The sequence below is a fragment of the Schistocerca gregaria genome, chromosome 6, assembly GCF_023897955.1.
Source record: "Schistocerca gregaria isolate iqSchGreg1 chromosome 6, iqSchGreg1.2, whole genome shotgun sequence".
Taxonomy (NCBI): domain Eukaryota; kingdom Metazoa; phylum Arthropoda; class Insecta; order Orthoptera; family Acrididae; genus Schistocerca; species Schistocerca gregaria.
Window position 1 is genome coordinate 489,894,948 of NC_064925.1, and position 19,350 is coordinate 489,914,297.

The 19,350-nt window shown below is 42.6% G+C and overlaps 1 protein-coding gene across 1 annotated transcript in view; it reads right to left on the minus strand.

The window, feature by feature from the left end:
• The window catches only part of LOC126278509 (endonuclease G, mitochondrial), a 52,837-nt gene extending 33,546 nt beyond the window's left edge, over positions 1-19,291 (minus strand). The window contains exons 1-3 of the mRNA XM_049978675.1: positions 19,107-19,291; positions 18,275-19,026; positions 17,985-18,178 (exon numbers count right to left, since the gene is read on the minus strand). Of these exons, the coding sequence (XP_049834632.1) occupies positions 17,985-18,178; positions 18,275-18,502 (422 nt within the window). The 5' untranslated portion in view covers positions 18,503-19,026; positions 19,107-19,291. The remainder of the gene's footprint in view (positions 1-17,984; positions 18,179-18,274; positions 19,027-19,106) is intronic.
• Between the last annotated feature and the right edge of the window lie 59 nt (positions 19,292-19,350).

A 19,350-nucleotide genomic window follows, 5' to 3' on the forward strand; every position in this document is an offset into this window, starting at 1 on the left:
TCCACCTCCAGCGGGTTCTTGCCAGGTTTCAATACGGGGAGGACTATGCTTTCCCGCCATTGAGACGGGAAAACACCCTCGACCCAGACGCGATTGAAAAGATCTAGGAGGCGTCGCTGGCAAGGCACTGAGAGGTGTTTCAGCAGCTGGCTGTGAATGCGGTCTGGTCCAGGAGCCGTATCAGGGCAAGCAGAAAGTGCGCTCTGGAATTCCCATTCGCTGAAAGGAGCATTGTACGACTCCGCGTGGCGCGTGTGAAAGGAAAGCCTCCGACTTTCCAACCGCTCTTTCCGGGAGCGGAAGGCCAACGGGTAGTTCGTTGACGCGGAACACTGAGCAAAATGCTCTGCTAACCGGTCCGCAATCGTGTCGGAGTCGGTGCACACTGCTCCATTCAGCGAAAGCCCAGGGACAGAGACAGGTGGCCGATAGCCTTGGAGTCGCCGAATCTTGGCCCAAACCTGCGATGCAGAGGTACGGACGCCAATGGTGAAAACATAACGTTCCCAGCACTCCTGCTTCCGTTGGCGAATAAGGCGTCGGGCTCGGGCGCGGAACTGTTTAAAAGCAATGAGGGTCTCCAACGACGGGTGCCGCTTATGGCGCTGAAGAGCCCGCCGGCGATCTCGAATCGCCTCTGCGATCTCGGGCGACCACCACGGCACAGTCCTCCGCCGAGGTGACCCGGATGTACAGGGAATCGCAGATGCCGCCGCAGAAACGATGCTGGTGGTGACCGACTGAACCACCGCATCAAGCGGATCAGTGGAAGGAGGTGCGATCACTGCGACAGATGTAAATAAGTCCCAATCAGCCTTATTCAGAGCCCATCTGGAGGGGCGTTCAGAAGAGTGACGCTGTGGCAGTGACAGAAAGATGGGGAAATGGTCACTACCACATAAGTCGTCATGGACCCTCCAGTGGATGGATGGTGAAAGTCCGGGGCTGCAAATAGAAAGGTCAATGGCCGAAAACGAGCCATGGACCGCACTAAAGTGGGTCGCCTCTCCCGTGTTTAAAAGGCAGAGGTCAAGCTGTGACAGAAGAGTCTCGACATCTCTGCCCCGGCCAGTAATCGCGGCGCTACCCCACAAGGGGTTATGGGCGTTAAAGTCGCCCAGCAACACAAAGGGAGGCGGCAGTTGTCCTATCAATGCAGCCAACACATGACGAGAGACATCACCATCCGGCGGAAGGTACAAACTGCAGACAGTAATAGGCTGAGGCGTCCACATCCTTACAGCGACAGCCTCTAAGGGTGTATGGAGAGGCACACACTCGCTGTAGATAGAGTGAAGGACGTAGACGCAGACTCCACCAGACACCCTCTCATAAGCAGCCCGGTTCTTATAATAACCCCGATACCCTCGTAGGGCAGGGGTCCGCATTGCCGGAAACCACGTTTCCTGGAGGGCAATGCAGAAGAAAGGGTGACTGCTGACGAGTTGGCGGAGCTCAGCAAGGTGGTGGAAAAAACCGCTGCAGTTCCACTGGAGAATCACTTTGTCCATGGGCGAAATAGGCGTGAAGGGACCGAGGAGGCAGATCACGTCACTGGGTCACCTGCTGTCACCGATCGAGGACCAGTACAATCGGCGTCCTTGGCGTCTGAGGGTATGGCGAGATCCAGGTCCTCAGCGGACGCCAGGATCTCCACCTCATCCTCAGACGCAGAGCCTGTATGGAGCGGTGGGGTGGATGCCACCGCGCGTTCCTTGGCCTTAGAGGCCTTCTTCTTCTTCGTCTTCTCTCTCTGCTCCTTGGGCTTTACTGGCTGGGAGGGCTCCACCGAGTCAGTCTCCGGGACGGAGGAGGAGCGGGAAGCCCTGCGACCAGCCGCTGGCCTGCTTTTCAGCCATTGGCTGACGTCACCCTTCCCAGAGGTGGAAACCTGGGAAGGGAGGGACCCGAGGGATCCCTTGCGAGAGAGAGTCGCCGAAGAAGTCGGACGCTTCTCCGGCTTAGAGTTGGGGACTTGTGTCCCCGATGGTTGGGGGTCGTTGCTCCTGAGGTAGGTGGTGCAGGAGCAACAGATGGGGAAGTGCTCCCCACCATCAAGGGGGCAGGTGTAGTATTCCGGCTCAGAGTGTTCAGTGGAATCGGTGCAGCAGATGACAAAACTACTGTTTTGGCAGCGGTGGCATAGGAGCTGGTCAGAGCCACAGGATGTAGCCTCTCGTATTTCCGCTTAGCCTCAGTATAGGTCATGCGGTCCAGGGCCTTATATTCCATGATCCTTCGTTCTTTCAGTAGAACCTTGCAGTCTGGCGAGCAAGGGGAATGGTGTTCGCCGCAGTTCACACAGATGGGAGGCGGAGCACATGCAGTATTAGGATGTGAAGGGCGTCCACAATCTCTGCATGTCATGCTGGAAGTACACCGAGATGACATGTGGCCGAACTTCCAGCATTTGAAACACCTCATCGGGGGAGGGATATAGGGCTTCACATCACATCGGTAGACCATCACCTTGACCTTTTCGGGTAGGACGTCACCCTCGAAGGCCAAGATGAAGGCACCGATGGACGCGCCGGACGAAGTGAACACCCCGCCGTTCTAAATTGGCGCGTAGCTCGTCGTCTGACTGCAAGAGTAGGTCCCTATGGAATATAATGCCCTGGACCATGTTGAGACTCTTATGGGGTGTGATCGTGACGGAAACATCCCCCAACTTGTCACAAGCGAGTAACCGCCGTGACTGTGCAGAGGATGCCGTTTTGATCAATACTGCCCCAGAGCGCATTTTGGACAAGCCATCCACCTCCCCAAACTTGTCCTCCAAGTGCTCGACAAAAAACTGAGGCTTGGTCGCCATAAACGATTCCCCATCGACTCGTGTACAGACTAAATAGCGAGGTGAATAAGGTTCGCTGCCAACCGTAGCCTTTCGTTCCTCCCATGGTGTGGCCAGGGAGGGGAACGATTGTGGATCATATGCCTGAGCGTTGTATTGAGGCCGAGAACGCTTAGAGACCGCTGGCGGCTGGCCGCCAGCAAGAGATGATGTACCACGCTTCATCGCGGGTCATCCGCCCTGATGCCACCTACTCCGACCAAGGGACCTCCCCACGGGTGCCACCCAGCCTCAGCAACGACCACCTGGCGGGATGGCCATTGCCGGGAGTCCCGATGCCCCAAGGAGACAGGCATCTACTCCTTGGCATACGCGGGGAGTTAACGGCGCAGGCATCAGTAGAGCGATCCCTGTGTTGTCAGGGGGCTACAACCGACAGGGTACATGGTGGCCCCACCACAACGGACTGGCTACCGTGCTGGATTTCAGGTGAAATGTAGTCCATGATCGTCATTGGCGCATAAAGCGACACAGCAGAGCAGACTGCAAAAACCGCACCCAAGAACAAAGCCACGCCCTAGAGATGGTGAGTGGGCGGGACAGCTATGCGACGACGACCAACCAAGCTAGAGATGGTAATGAGCGATGGACACATTGCACCTTGTAAGGCGCCCTTCCCCAATCAGCTCGCTCTTCGGAAGAATTTAGAAGATGGAGGTCAAACCCGGTAGGGGACCATCACATACGGCCGAAACGTTTGAGTCTCCTTTTAGTCGCCTCTTACGACAGGCAGGAATACCGTGGGCCTATTCTTACCCCCGAACCCACAGGGGGGAATTCGCAGTTCGTTGTGAACAAGTCAATATTGTCAATACTGTCTGTGTCAGAGACAGTAGAATTCATTCTTACAGTAAATATAACAACATTCACTCTCTGCACAAGATCCAGAACGTGATACTTCCAAGAACACCTTCCCTCTACCCTCAGTCCTAAGAATTTAAAATGGTCAACATCACTAAGAGTTTGGCCACCCAGAGTTTCATGTCGCGTACTTACACATTGCATTTTGTTGCAGTTAAGTGTTAAGCCTAGTTTACACAACACCATTGGGTTGCACACAACTCTGCTACCAGCCACTGTGCATGTGCGACACGCGTTTGGACAACTCACTGGCGAAACTAAACTTTTTTGGTTTGTTCCAGCTTTGGCAACACTATTAGCATGAATACTGAGGACAGGTGAGTCTGTCTAAAGTAAATAAACTGAAACATCAGGTGGGGGCATGGAGGAAATTGTTCGCTTTTTGGGTACCAATGCTACACACTGGTATTTGTAGGATTTTAATGGTGCTGACTACAAAAACAAGCAGTAACTTGTTGCTGCGCTTTAGATTGTCATATGCAATCTGAACATGAATTTGTAGACAATATTTTAGCTGTAGAGCAAAATCCAATCAATTAAAATTACAGGAGTTAGATTGGATTGTTTGGGGGAAGGGACCAAACAGCGAAGTCATCTGTCTCATCGGATTAGGGAAGGATGGGGAAGGAAGTCAGTCATGCCCTTTCAAAGGAACCATCCCGGCATTTGCCTGGAGCGATTTAGGGAAATCACGGAAAACCTAAATCAGGATGGTCGAACGCGGGATTGAAGTGTCGACCTCCCGAATAATTATAGGAGTACACACACAAATGAATTAAGAGAACTACTGGCAAGCAAAACATCTAGCTGCAGAATAATCCATGTCTACAACATTAAAATCTCATGGTTCGTGTTGGTCAATTCTATTTTAATAAATATAGATGACAGGAGAAAAGGCTAAAGAAATCTGGAAAATTGAAGTCTCTATTCAATATTAATTGATTTAAAATGTCAAAGCAGTGCTTCCCATTCACAAACTGTGTACAGGTGATTAAAGTAATTTATAGGGTCTTTCAGTACAATTTCTTTGCCAAATTCAGTGAGCAAACAAGCTGATGTCTTTTCTTTATACAGTTGTGAACCCAAACACGTTTATCCCTCTCTTTCTCTCTTTTTTAAATCTTTTGTCTTGTTTAGCGACTTCATTGCAAACAAGATTAACTATGCCACAAAACAAGTTTAATTCCGCCACAGCTTGTACAGCTGCCAAAACATTTTCCCCCTCTGTTCAGCATTCTATTTTCATCTCTGAGGGAGAGGAATGGGCTGTTCTAAGGCATGCTGTATACTCTCTTCGGCCGCTGGGCTCTAAAGAGATTCATTAGGTTGCTTATTTATTTATTATTTCTTGCAAAATGGGAGGGGTTTATTTCTTCCAACTGAGAGTTTAAAATTTGCATGCCACGTGTTCTCCACGCGTCCAACCGCTTTCCTCTCTTAGGTGGGACTGCCAAAACTTTCATTTCACCCAACTACAGCACACTCAAAATGGAGAAACTGAAGTGTACACTGGTGGTGTTGTGTTTACAGACAAATGCGAAACTACTTGTTTGCAACTTGTTGCATGGGATGAGTGTCACAAGCCAGCATCATGTAAACTGGGCTTTAATCCATTCTCTGAAAGCCACAAGCTGGTGTTACCTATTTTCCTATTGGCAACATCATTTATATTACAGTACACACCTTTCACCAATAAAACTTGTCATTTACAAAGAGAAAAATATTTGAGCTATCTGTAATATTTAGCAGTAGACACAGAGACATACTGCAAAAAGCAATGGATGGAGAAATGAACCTATATTTTCCATGGACCATTAGATTCAAATCTCCCCTGTTTACTGACACTAAACGCCAACCATCAGCCTCCTACATTCTACATATTTTCCGTAATCCCATAACATTCAACCTTACATGAAGTATTACATGGTGTAGATAATTTAATGCTTTTACTAAATGAAAGAAAGTACTTACTGCCCTCAGCCTATCATGTTGTTGTTGTGGTCTTCAGTCCTGAGACTGGTTTGATGCAGCTCTCCATGCTACTCTATCCTGTGCAAGCTTCTTCATCTCCTAGTACCTACTGCAACCTACATCCTTCTGAATCTGCTTGGCGTATTCATCTCCTGGTCTCCCTCTAATATTTTTACCCTCCACGCTGCCCTCCCATACTAAATTTGTGATACCTTGATGCCTCAGAACATGTCCTACCAATCGATCCCTTCTTCTAGTAAGTTGTGCCACAAACTTCTCTTCTCCCCAATCCTATTCAATACCTCCTCATTAGTTACGTGCTCTATCCACCTTATCTTCAGTATTCTTCTGTAGCACCACATTTCGAAAGCTTCTATTCTCTTCTTGTCCAAACTAGTTATCGTCCATGTTTCACTTCCATACATGGCTACACTCCAAACAAATACTTTCAGAAACGACTTCCTGATACATAAATCTATATTCGATGTTAACAAATTTCTCTTCTTCAGAAACGCTTTCCTTGCCATTGCCAGTCTACATTTTATATCCTCTCTACTTCGACCATCATCAGTTATTTTACTTCCCAAACAGCAAAACTCCTTTACTACTTTAAGTGTCTCATTTCCTAATCTAATACCCTCAGCATCACCCGACTTACTTTGACTACATCCCATTATCCTCGTTTTGCTTTTGTTGATGTTCATCTTATATACTCCTCTCAAGACACTGTCCATTCCATTCAACTGCTCTTCCAAGTCCTTTGTTGTCTCTGACAGAATTACAATGTTATTGGCGAAACTCAAGGTTTTTATTTCTTCTCCATGGATTTTAATACCTATTCCAAATTTTTCTTTTGTTTCCTTTACTGCTTGCTCAATATACAGATTGAATTACATCGGGGATAGGCTACAACCCTATCTCACTCCCTTCCCAACCACTGCTTCCCTTTCATGCAACTCGACTCTTATAACTGCCATTTGGTTTCTGTACAAATTGTAAATAGCCTTTTGATCCCTGTATTTTACCCCTGCCACCTTCAGATTAGGAAATGAGACACTTAAAGTAGTAAAGGAGTTTTGCTATTTGGGGAGCAAAATAACTGATGATGGTCAAAGTAGAGAGGATATAAAATGTAGACTGGCAATGGCAAGGAAAGCGTTTCTGAAGAAGAGAAATTTGTTAACATCGAGTATAGATTTAAGTGTCAGAAGTCTTTTCTGAAAGTATTTGTATGGAGTGTAGCCATGTATGGAAGTGAAACATGGACGATAAATAGTTTGGACAAGAAGAGAATAGAAGCTTTCGAAATGTGGCGCTACAGAAGAATGCTGAAAATTAGATGGTTAGATCACATAACTAATGAGGAAGTATTGAATAGGATTGAGGAGAAGAGAAGTTTGTGGCACAACTTGAACGGAAGAAGGGATTGGTTGGTAGGACATGTTCTGAGGCATCAAGGGATCACCAATTTAGTACTGGAGGGCAGCATGGAGGGTAAAAATTGTAGAGGGAGACCAAGAGATGAATACACTAAGCAGATTCAGAATGATGTAGGTTGCAGTAGGTACTGGGAGATGAAGAACCTTGCAAAGGATAGAGTAGCATGGAGAGCTGCATCAAACCAGTCTCAGGACTGAAGACAACAACAACCTTCAGAATCTGAAAGAGAGTATTCCAGTCAACATCGTCAAAAGCTTTCTCTAAGTCTACAAATGCTAGAAATGTAGGTTTGCCTTTCCTTAATCTAGCTGCCAAGAGAAGTCGTAGTAGGGTCAGTATTGCCTCACATGTTCCAATATTTCTACGGAATCGAAACTGATCTTCCCTGAGGTCAGCTTCTACCAGTTTTTCCATCCGTTTGTAAAGAATCTGCGTTAGTATTTTGCAGCTGTGACTTATCAAACTGATAGTTCGGTAATTTTCACATCTGTCAACACCTCCTTTCTTTGGGATTGGAATTATTATATTCTTCTTGAAGTCTGAGGGTCTTTCGCCTGTGTCATACATCTTGCTCACCAGATGGTAGAGTTTTGTCAGGACTGGCTCTCCCAAGGCTGTCAGTAGTTCTAATGGAATGTTATCTACTCCTGGGACCTTGTTTCGACTCCGGTCTTTTAGTGCTCTGTCAAACTCTTCACGCAGTATCATATCTCCCATTTCATCTTCATCTACATCCTCTTGCACTTCCATAATATTGTCCTCAAATACATCGCCCTTGTAGAGACCCTCTATATACTCCTCCCATCTTTCTGCTTTCCCTTCTTTGCTTAGAACTGGTTTTCCATCTGAGCTCTTGATATTCATACAAGTGGTTATTTTTTCTCCAAAGGTCTCTCTAATTTTCCTGTAGGCGGTATCTATCTTACCCCTAGTGAGGTAAGCCTCTACATCCTTACATTTGTCCTCTAGCCTTCCCTGCTTAGCCATTTTTCACTTCCTGTCGATCTCATTTTTGAGACGTTTGTATTCCCTTTTGCCAACTTCATTTACTGTATTTTTATATTTTCTCCTTTCATCAATTAAATTCAATGCTTCTTCTGTTACCGAAGGATTTCTACTAGCCCTCGTCTTTTTACCTACTTTATCTTCTGCTGCCTTCACTACTTTATCCCTCAAAGCTACCCATTCTTCTTCTACTGTATTTCTTCCCCCCATTCCTGTCAATTGTTCCTTTATGCTCTCCCTGAAACTCTGTACAACCTCTGGTTCTTTCAGTTTATCCAGGTCCCATCTCCTTAAATTCCCACCTTTTTGCAGTTTCTTCAGTTTTAATCGACAGTTCATAACCAATAGATTGTGGTCAGAGTCCACATCTGCCCCAGGAAAGGTCTTACAATTTAAAACCTGGTTCCTGAATCTCTGTCTTACCATTATATAATCTATCTGAAACCTGTCAGTATCTCCCAGCTTCTTCCATGTATACAACCTTCTTTCATGATTCTTGAATCAAGTGTTAGCTATGATTAAGTTGTGCTCTGTGCAAAATTCTACCAGGCGGCTTCCTCTTTCATTTCTTAGCCCCAATCCATATTCACCTACTATGTTTCCTTCTCTCCATTTTCCTACAACCAAATTCCAGTCACCCATGACTATTAAATTTTCGTCTCCCTTCACTATCTGAATAATTTATTTTATTTCATCATACATTTCTTTAATTTCTTCGTCATCTGTAGAGCTAGTTGGCATATAAACTTGTACTACTGTAGCAGGCGTGGGCTTCGTGTCTATCTTGGCCACAATAATGCATTCACTATGCTGTTTGTAGTAGCTTACCCGCACTCCTATTTTTTTATTCATTATTAAACCTGCTCCTGCATTACCACTATTTGACTTTGTATCTATAACCCTGTATTCACCTGCCCAGAAGTCTTGTTCCTCCTGCCACTGAACTTCACTAATTCCCACTATATCTAACTTTAACCTATCCATTTCCCTTTTTAAATTTTCTAACCTACCTGCCCGATTAAGGGATCTGACATTCCATGCTCTGATCCGTAGAATGCCAGTTTTCTTTCTCCTGATAACGACGTCCTCTTGAGTAGTCCCCGCCCGGAGATCCGAATGGGGGACTATTTTACCTCCGGAAAATTTTACCCGAAAGGACGCCATCATCATTAACCATACAGTAGAGCTGCATGCACACGGGAAAAATTACGGCTGTAGTTTCCCCTTGCTTTCAACAGTTCGCAGTATCAGCTCAACAAGGCCGTTTTGGTTAGTGTTACAAGGCCAGATCAGTCAATCATCCAGACTGTTGCCCCTGCAACTACTGAAAAGGCTGCTGCCCCTCTTCAGGAACCACACGTTTATCTGGCCTCTCAACAGATACCCCTCCGTTGTGGTTGCACCTACGGTACGGCTATCTGTATCGCTGAGGCACGCAAGCCTCCCCACCAATGGCAAGGTCCATGGTTCAGCTTATCATATGGCCTGATAAAATGTTTCCCATACAAAAGAATAAATTGCATTTTCAGTGGATACCCCTTTCTTGAAGGCAAACCATGAGTCTGGCAGCAAATTATAACACCCCACTCAGATTTAGCGGTAAAATGGCCCAGTGGATAGCCCATCCAAAACTGAACACACATCAAGCATCGAAACAGGAAGAAAGTGTAATGAACTATGAAAAAAGAAGCAAAATAGGAACACTGAACAGTCCAAGCTCAAGATGTGAAATGCTGAGAGAACTATGGCATTGTGGTTGTGCTGTCACAATACTAGACTGTAAACTGGGAGATCTGTGTTCAAATCTCACTTTTATCACATTTGTATTACCCCCTGCCCCCACAAAATTATTATCTTTCCATTTCGTCACGGACGTACCTAGTTACTGGTTATATAAGTCATGTCATAAGAACACATTATCTTCACAAGTAAATGCGATGACTAGTGAAAGCAAGCCAGGTACCTCATCAACCTCTCTCAGAAAATAAAACAACAAATAAACAGTTGTGAACTATGTTACAACAAAGGAACTCAAGAGTAAAAACTTCCAAAACAGAACACAAGAGTCAAATGTGGTACTTGTGTACAATAAATAGGAAGTATGTATATTCAGAGGTCTTTTCATTACCTCTTGCTGTTGCAAACTGATGTTACACCACGTCACAGGCACAAATTTGACTACAGCGAACACACAACGGCTGGACAGACAGTTCATAATTTTGTTGAAAAAAAAAAATAATAATAATAAAAATATGTAGTTCAATGGAGATTTGAACATGGATCTCCCCCTTCACAGTCCAATATTGCGACCACATAACCATGACACCCTAGCTATACAAATTCACAAAATGTAGCATGTCTTGAGCTTGGACTGTTCACAGTTCCTGTTTTGCTTCTTTTCCACAGTTTAGTACATCTTCTTCCTGTTTTCATCTTGATCTGTGTTGAATTTTGGTTGGGCTATCCACTATTCTATCTTATCCCTAAATCTGAGGGGGATGCAATAGGGAGTTCCCCTTGTGAGAAGGTCCACGACTCTCCTAAGCACTGCTTTCTTACAAAACTTTTGAAAATGTTGGGCGCAAAGAAATTGGCCAGTAATTATCTAAAATCTCTCCCTTTTCATAAAACTGGTTTCATTAAAGAGTACTTCAATTTGTCCACAAACTCAACACCTTCAAGGCTCACTGCACAGGTGACTGGATACAAAAATAGTTTATGTGATTTTTCTAAACCTACTTGAAAAGTCACCATATGCATGGGAGTCTTCACTCTGTAGTGATTTAATAATAGATTCAGTTTCATCCTAGCTTTTTTTTCACGTAGCTGAATGTAATATTGTTGTCTCAAAACACAAGCTTTTACATATTAAGCTGTACCAATAAAATGTTGATTTAACTTGCCAACTACCCAGAAAAAGTGATTGCAAAATATTCAACACAGCTCTGGTGGATAAGTAAATCGCGTCATTCTCTCACAATAGAAGCTGAAGTAGTTCAGCATCCTCATTTTGCCCTAATACTTCTTTCACAATTAATCACACAGTTTAATTTTGTTCCGAGAGCTTTCTATTCCCTTCAGTGTATCATTCTTCAGCGTTTTCCAGAACTGTCTGCAGCAAAATTCTCATACCTGCAGGTTGTGATACTGCTCCCGATTCCTCCTAAACAGATTAAAAAAACAAATAAATAATCAGTGGGCTTATTTTCAAATTATTTGTTCACTGCCCTGTGATGCACTATGCCAGCCAAAATGCAGCATCACTGTGAATGCTGCTTTCAAACATGGGAAGAGTTGGTTGATGTTTGAAAGCAGCTGGAAATTGCCCTGACTACCGTCTAATGATTGACACCTGCCATAAATCGGTGCGTTAGAACTGTTGGAAGGCTTCCTGTACATGGTGGACAGGGACCAGCGAGGACTCAGCTTGTTGTACCAATACCTCTAACCAACAAGTCTGAAACAAATTGAGATAATTCGACCTATGTCACCTCTTTTGTGGAAAACTGCTCTGTCTTGTGCCAGGAGGAGGCAAATGCAAAAGAGTAAGGGTCTATTAACCATCGGCTGTTCAAACGTACAGTGAATTATGGTAACCCTTAGGAAATGGCAACAAGGGGCAGGAAGAGACACCAGGTGCATCCAGCATGTGTACCTGGGTGTCTCATTCAACATGTTGAAGAGGCCATTCCAGCAGCAACTGAGGAAACAGAGTGCAACTACCTGCAGACTGTGTGCACGTTGGAACAAATGATGCCTGTTGTCTGGGCTCCAAGGTTTGGGTCATTCCATTCACTTGCAGAGAAGGTTGAGAAGAAAGGTCTTGCACATGAAGTTTCAATGAAGCTCATGATTTGCAGTATTGTCCCCAGAACTGATCGTGGCCCTTTAGTTCCGAGTCAAATGGAAGGACTGAATCAGAGACTTAGAAGTTTCTGCGACTTGCTGGACTTTCTCCATACGGTTGAGAACTCTAGGAGCCTCCTAAATGGGTCAGGTGTGCACTACACATCAAAGACTGCTACTGAGGTAGCTGACTGTGTTGGCTGCACACAAGGGTTTTTAGATTAGGCAACTCTCCATTCAATCCAGATAATGATAGCTGTGACCCAGAGGCATCAGTGTCAAATCAAAAGAAATGCCCCCCACAGTGGGAGTATTAAAACCCTAATGGTGACTGCCAAAGCATTTGCAACAAAGTGCTAAGAGTGTGCAGTGCTCATGAAAAGCAATGAAGCTCACATAATATTAGGTAAAGAAATTCACTTGAAACCTGAAAGTTAGAGCAGTGAGACTTCCGGAGAAAATTTAATTGTACATTGAAAGAACAGGCAAATGGGGAATGGAGGTGGTGTATTTGTTGCAGCAGACAGGAAACACAAATCCACCAAGATAGAAATTGAAGCTCCATGAGAGATTGTTTGGGCAAGACTCAATATTATGGGTAGGCGTAAAATAATTAGATCCTTCTATTGCCCACCACAGTCATCTCCTCATGTAGTAACAAAAAGAAAAAAAAAAAAAAAAAAATTAGAAAACACCTCTCTCCACATGTATGTAAGTTCCCAAATCATACAGTAATCATTGATGGACACATTCATCTGACAATTAATTGGGAAAATTATAGTTTTGTTGGTGGTGGGCTTGATAAGACATCCTGTGAAACAGTACTAAATGCCTTCTCTGAAAACTACCTAGAACAGATAGATATGAACATCCCTCCTCATGGAAACTTACTGGATCTAAGTAAAACAGACATGCCCTCGTTAAGGATGTGCACATTGAAAGTGGTCTCCTATAACCATGAAGCAGTTGTGACAACAATGATTACCAAAGTACAAAGAACAACAAAAAAAGCAGAAAGAGTTATATGTTCAGTGAACTAGATTAAAAAACTGTAGTGTCATAACTCAGTATGGAACATGAAACTTTCAGCACAGGACAGGAGCATGTAGAGGAACTATGGCACAAGTTTAAAAGAATAGTTGACCATTCACTGGATGGATATGTACCCAGCAGAACAGTTCATAATGGGAGGGAACCTCCAGGATATACAGTCATTGTGAAGAAACTTCTATAGACATGAAGATTACTCCATAATAGGCGTTAAAGCATAAGGCTATAGACAGAGAGATGCTGAATGAAACACATTTGGCTGTCAAGAGAGCAATTTGATGCCTTCAGTGACTACAGCAGCAGAATATTGTCAAATGATCTTTCACAAATCCCAAGGAATTTCTGCTCATGTGTAAAGACTGTTAGTGGCACCTAAGTTAGTGTCCAGTCCCTAGCAAATGGGACAGGAAATGGAATTGAGTGTAGCAAAGCAAAAGCTGAAATGCTTAACTCTATTTTCAAATTTTCCTTTACAAAGTAAAATCCGGGACAATTGCCCCAATTTAATGCTTGTACCACTGAAAAGACGAATGAAACAACAGCTGAAATCATTAAAATTGAACAAAGCTCCAGGGCCCAATGGAATCCCTATCAGATTCTACACTGAATTTGCAGCTGCATTAGCCCTTCTTCTAACTGTAATCTATTGTAAATACCTCTATGAAAACCCTGCCCAGTTCTTGGAAGAAGGGGGAGAAAAAAAAAATCTGTGAAAAGGGTAATAGAAGCCATTTACAAAACTGTCATAAAATATCGCTGACATCAGTTTGTTGCAGAATCTTAGAACATTTTCTGAGCTCAAATGTAATAAGGTATCTTGAACAAAATGATCTCAATGCCAACCCGCGTGCATTTTGAAAACCTTAATTATGTGAAACCTAATTCGCACTTTTCTCACATAAACTGAAAGCTTTGGATCAAGGCAACTGGGTGAATGAAGTATTTCTCGATTTCAGAAAATAATTTGACTCAGTACCACACCTATGCTATTTGTCAAAAGTATGGCCATATGGGGTGTCAAGTGAAAATTGTGACTGGATTAAGGACTTTGTGGTAGGGAAGAAGCAGCATTTTACCTTAGATGGAGAGTCGTCATCAGATGTAGAAGTAACTTCGGCTGTACCCCAGGGATGTGCATTGGGACCCTTGCTGTCCCTAGCGTATTTTAATTACCTTGCACACAATAGTAATAGTTACACCACACTTTTTGCACATTTTGCAGTTATCTATAATGAAGTACTGTATGAAAATAGCGGTCAGATCTCAATAAGATTCCAACACGGTGTAGATATTGGCAACTTGCTTTAAACGTTCAAAAACGTAAAACATTGTACTTCATTTAAATAAAAAAACTATCATATTACTATAAAATCCAATGAGTCACTGTTGGAATCGGCCAACTCATACAAATACTTGGGTGTAACATTTTGTGAGGATGTGGAACAGAATGATCACACAGGTTCAGTCATGGATATAGAAGTAGGTGACTTTGGTGTACAGATAGAATACTGGAGATTGCTTACAAATCGCTTGTGCAACTGGTTCTAGAATACTGCTCCAGTTGTGGGACGCATAAGAGATGGGACGAACAGAGGATACTGAACGATAAAAAAAATTGGGGGAGGGGGGGGGGGTGCACGGATGGTCACAGGTCTGTTTAATCCGTGGGAGTGTGTCACAGAGATTCTGAAGGAACTGAACTGGATGAGTCTTGGAAGATGGGTGTAAACCATCCCAAGAAAGACTATTAACAAAAGTTTCAAGAACCAGCTTTAAATGGTGTCTCTATTAACATACTACAACCTTTACATATTGCTCACTGAAGGGTCACGAGGATAACGTAAGAATGATTACTCCATGCACAGAAGCATTCCATCAGTCATTCTTCATGCACTCCTCACGTGAATGGAACAGTAAGAAACTCTAATAACTTGTACAATGGGACTTGCCCTGCACAATGTAATGCCTTTATTAACCAAATCAATTGTTTATTAGTACTGCATATTAATGTAGGGAAGGATAAGATTAGCTGGATGTTTCTGAGGGTTATGCACAACGTTTAGGCAAGCGATCCAGTCAGGACCAACACGCACGTCATGTTATGCTGTTACGTGTATTCACTGTCCGAGTCCACCCAAATTTAAATTTGGTCAGTCTTGTGCCACTATTTTTAGCTGACACTCACAATTTCCTTCAATATTCTTGTTTTTCAAAACCTGCACTGTCATTACGTGATGCACATTCTCTCAGCATTTTCCAGTTCTTGTGACTGTGATGCACACGAAATCTGAATAAACAAAGTGTCACATGCAAGACTTGTTGAAATTAAAACTTTCATCTTGGTTTATTCCATTTTCCAACATCTTTACGTCAACAGACTTCTTAATTATACTGTCCCAGGAACCCTTGGCATCTGCATCACAATATTGTTATCATTTATGTTATGATTATATATGAGACAGAGTTCTGCGACAGCTGATTTTGCTTAACTTGGGTATGTTACGTATGTTCCGAGCAACTTTGAACTTTCTCATAGTCAGCACCATGTGAGCTGTGTTATAAGGGTAGGCAACTTTAAAGCAAGGTTTGCACTGTTTCTTGTGTGTTTCATAATTATTCTAATACCCCCCCCCCCCCCCCAAAAAAAGACTGTTCTGGTTTGGTGTACATTTTCCCAGCATATGATGCAGTGTCACAGTCACGAATGTATGTGAAAGTACACAGCTGTTTCAGCACCAGTGTTCTTGAGGAGATTTCTTACTACACAGCTCAGCTTTGCAAGTTTTGAATTTGGGGATGATGTGACATCTTCACATCAGATTTTCTTGAATTTGAATCCCAAAAAAAATTAGTTACGTTAACAGCACAACCCTTCTGTTACCTGTATTTTTGATTTCTTGTGTAGGTTACAGATTCCTAGGATAAATTACTTTGTTTCTGGAATACTACTCTGACACTTTTATTATATCTTTTGAAGTCTAATTTCTTCGTTTTTTTCTTCAGTCTATACACCACCACCATAAAGAAACGCAGACTGCAACTTCGTTGCTATGACAATTGGGGGACCACCTCAACAAATGCGCAACAATTTTGAACTCAACTTAAGAAATGTAGTATTTATTGCTAAAAAATGTACTGTAAGAATAATATGTCATGCTCACCCATCATCATCTTGTAGGGATCTGTTAACAGAGTTTCACATTCAGACTTCTGCCTCGCCCTATATTTATTCTCTTATGAAGGTTCTCGTAAACAGTCCACTGTAGTTCAAATGTAACAATGATATACATAATTACAATACCAAAAGAAAAAAATGACTTCCATTACTCCATATTAAGGATGTCTTTGGCACAAAAATCGGTTCACAATGCTACCATCACAATTTTAACCTATTGCCCAATAATGTAAAATGTCTGGCAGACAACAAAGTTAAATTTGAAAACAAACAGAAAAAGTTTCTCCTTGATAACTCCTTGCATTCCATAGAAAAATTTCTAATTTTGTAATGCATAAAAGAAAAAAGGGCAGATGATTATGAGATGTAGCCATATCTACACATAATGAATGTGTAACGTGAAAGTAAAAGGGCTCATTCCACATTTTTGGCTATGATTAATCACACAAATGATTCACGGAAACTAACAAACAGTTAAGTGTTTGGACCAGAAGTGGACCAAATTATTTTATTTAACATAGAATACGAAGCTACTGTCATTGGCTCACTTGTTGTTCATACTTTGCGTTTTCATGGTGAAATTAAAATAAAATGAGCAAATAAAAAACAACAGGGAACAAAGTAAGGGCATTAACACCACTAACACAATGGGCAACAGGATGACAGCACCAGAAAACTATAGAAAGCTATAGAAAGTATGTTACATACAACGTTACTAGCACTAAACAACAGTTTTAGAATTGTGCACTTTAAGCATAATATGTTTTTAAAAACTGAAGCTATCACATGAAGTATATGTATTGATGGTAAAAATTGGGTTTTGCACGAGTTGGAATTTCTCTCCAATGTTGAGATGAATAAATAAGAGTATAGGCCATAGAGATGCTTCTTCCATTAATTATTCATCACTGTCTGCAATATTTTTTTCCCCCAGAGCTGTGGATGTTACAGAATAATCTAAGCATTTGCAATCCACCACAAGCTGAGAATCAAAGTCTAAATTTTTAACCCATGTTTCACAATTGGTGATGTTATTTAATCAATTTTGTACAACTGACACGCATACACAATTGCTCCTTCTTGAAAACTACTATTCATTACGGACACTTACTGAAATGTAGACTGGCAAAAGCAAGGAAAGCTTTTCTGGAGAAATTTGTTAGCATCAAGTATAGATCCTTTTAAATGTCAAGAAGTAGTTTCTGAAAGTATTTGTATGGAGTGCAGCTATGTATGGTAGTGAAATATGGATGATAAATAGTTTGGACAAGAAAACAGAAGCTTTCGAAATGTGGTGCTACAGAAGAATGCTGAGGATTAGATGGGTAGATCACATAACGAATGTGGAGGTATTGAATTGAATCTGGGAGAAGAGAAATTTGTGGCACGCCTTGACTAGAAGAAGAGATCGGTTGGTAGGACATGTTCAAGGCATCAAGGTATCACAAATTTAGCATTGGAGGGCAGTGTGGAGGGTAAAAATATTAGAGGGAGACCAGGAGATGAATATGCCAAGCAGATTCAGAAGGATGTAGGTTGCAGTAGGTACTGGGAGATGATGAAGCTTCCACAGGATGGAGTAGCATGGAGAACTGCATCAAACCAGTCTCTGGACTGAAGACAACAACAACAACAACTTACTGAAAACGTGGTTTGTTCCTTCAAAATTGCTATTTATTACGGGTACTTAATGGAAACATGAAAGAGGAAAAATTAATGGTTGTGTGATGGTAAAGGTTTCCAGGTATGAATTACACGTTGTGTGAAATCTACTTACGGTACCTAAAGAATTTATGAATAGAGTCATCCTCCTTGAATTCGCACTTGGAACGATCTATTGCATCGTTATGCCTCACTGATTCGCGCTTTAAGTGTTCAAACACCCAATGGGCTACACGATTTCTTCGATCATAAGACAAAATGAAATCGTCAAACGATCTCACATTGTCAAGCCCTGGAAAGCCAAACCTCATGATCTGTAATAAGAGAAAATTATTTTTTCCACGTGTGTAACACTTCTAAGAATTACAAATACGTGTCAAAAGTACAGGACGGAAAAAACAAACATTTACCTGTGAAACTCTACTTTTTGGCACTGGCATGTTCGTCGTATTTTCATCAACTACCGTTATTTCCTTAGGAGTTATGGGAGCAGCAGCAGATACAGTTCCAAACAAAGGCACACCAGGTAGCACTGGATGGGCGGTGATTAAACGTTTACGTTCTGACCATTTACCCCCATACCAGCCAGCTAATCCGGCGCCCGATAACAGAATGACCTCTACGGCTATATTTCTCATTTTGGCACTATTCAGGTAAACTCTTGATACGTTTGTCAACAGGGAAAATACACAACTGTTGCTTGTTGCTTCCAAAGCGACACACGATCGATAAGCACTTCAGCTTCTTGGTTGTGACCAATGACATAAGAAAAACGCGACAAACGCAGTAAACAATATGGCCACTACTATAAAAAGTGATGCTCTTCGCGATTTTTTCAAACGGGCTAAGCTTCAGATCAGTCGGCCACTATACAACCAGGCTTTTTTTTTAAAAAATATCACAACCAGACTGTCGCATTCCAACCTCGGACATAACTGCAGTTGTCTGTCACCCACAAACAATTTTTAATGCTCTAATATTCGTTGGGGGTTGGTTTCGCCAAATAAAAAACTGTAAATATATGCACTAAAAGGTGACGAGACAGCACACATTACGACACTGGCCAAAGCTGATGTGTCGTATCTAGAATTCCTCTTGATCCACAGAGCTTTCAAAGTACTGACCTCAAAATTTCACGGGAAAATGTGTAGCGAAGTTGGATCTGCAATAGCACAATTCATTATGGTTGTCTTAGTGTCCAATTTCTATAACATGCCGTTAAATTCTCTTCAATGTACCTACAAAGTGTGGGATTCGTCCGACATTCATTTACAATCCTGATACAGCTGCATACCTCCTACGTACACAAAAGTTGCGCACGTTTCGAACATCATGTCGATGAATCACGTGACGTCACAAAGATTTAAAATAGCAGGGAATATTACAGATTGAGGGGTGTAAACGGCATGCACCAGTCTCAAAAACATTGTTCTTCGACTTCAGCAGAGCAGATATTTTCGGACATAAAATTCTTACACCACGATGT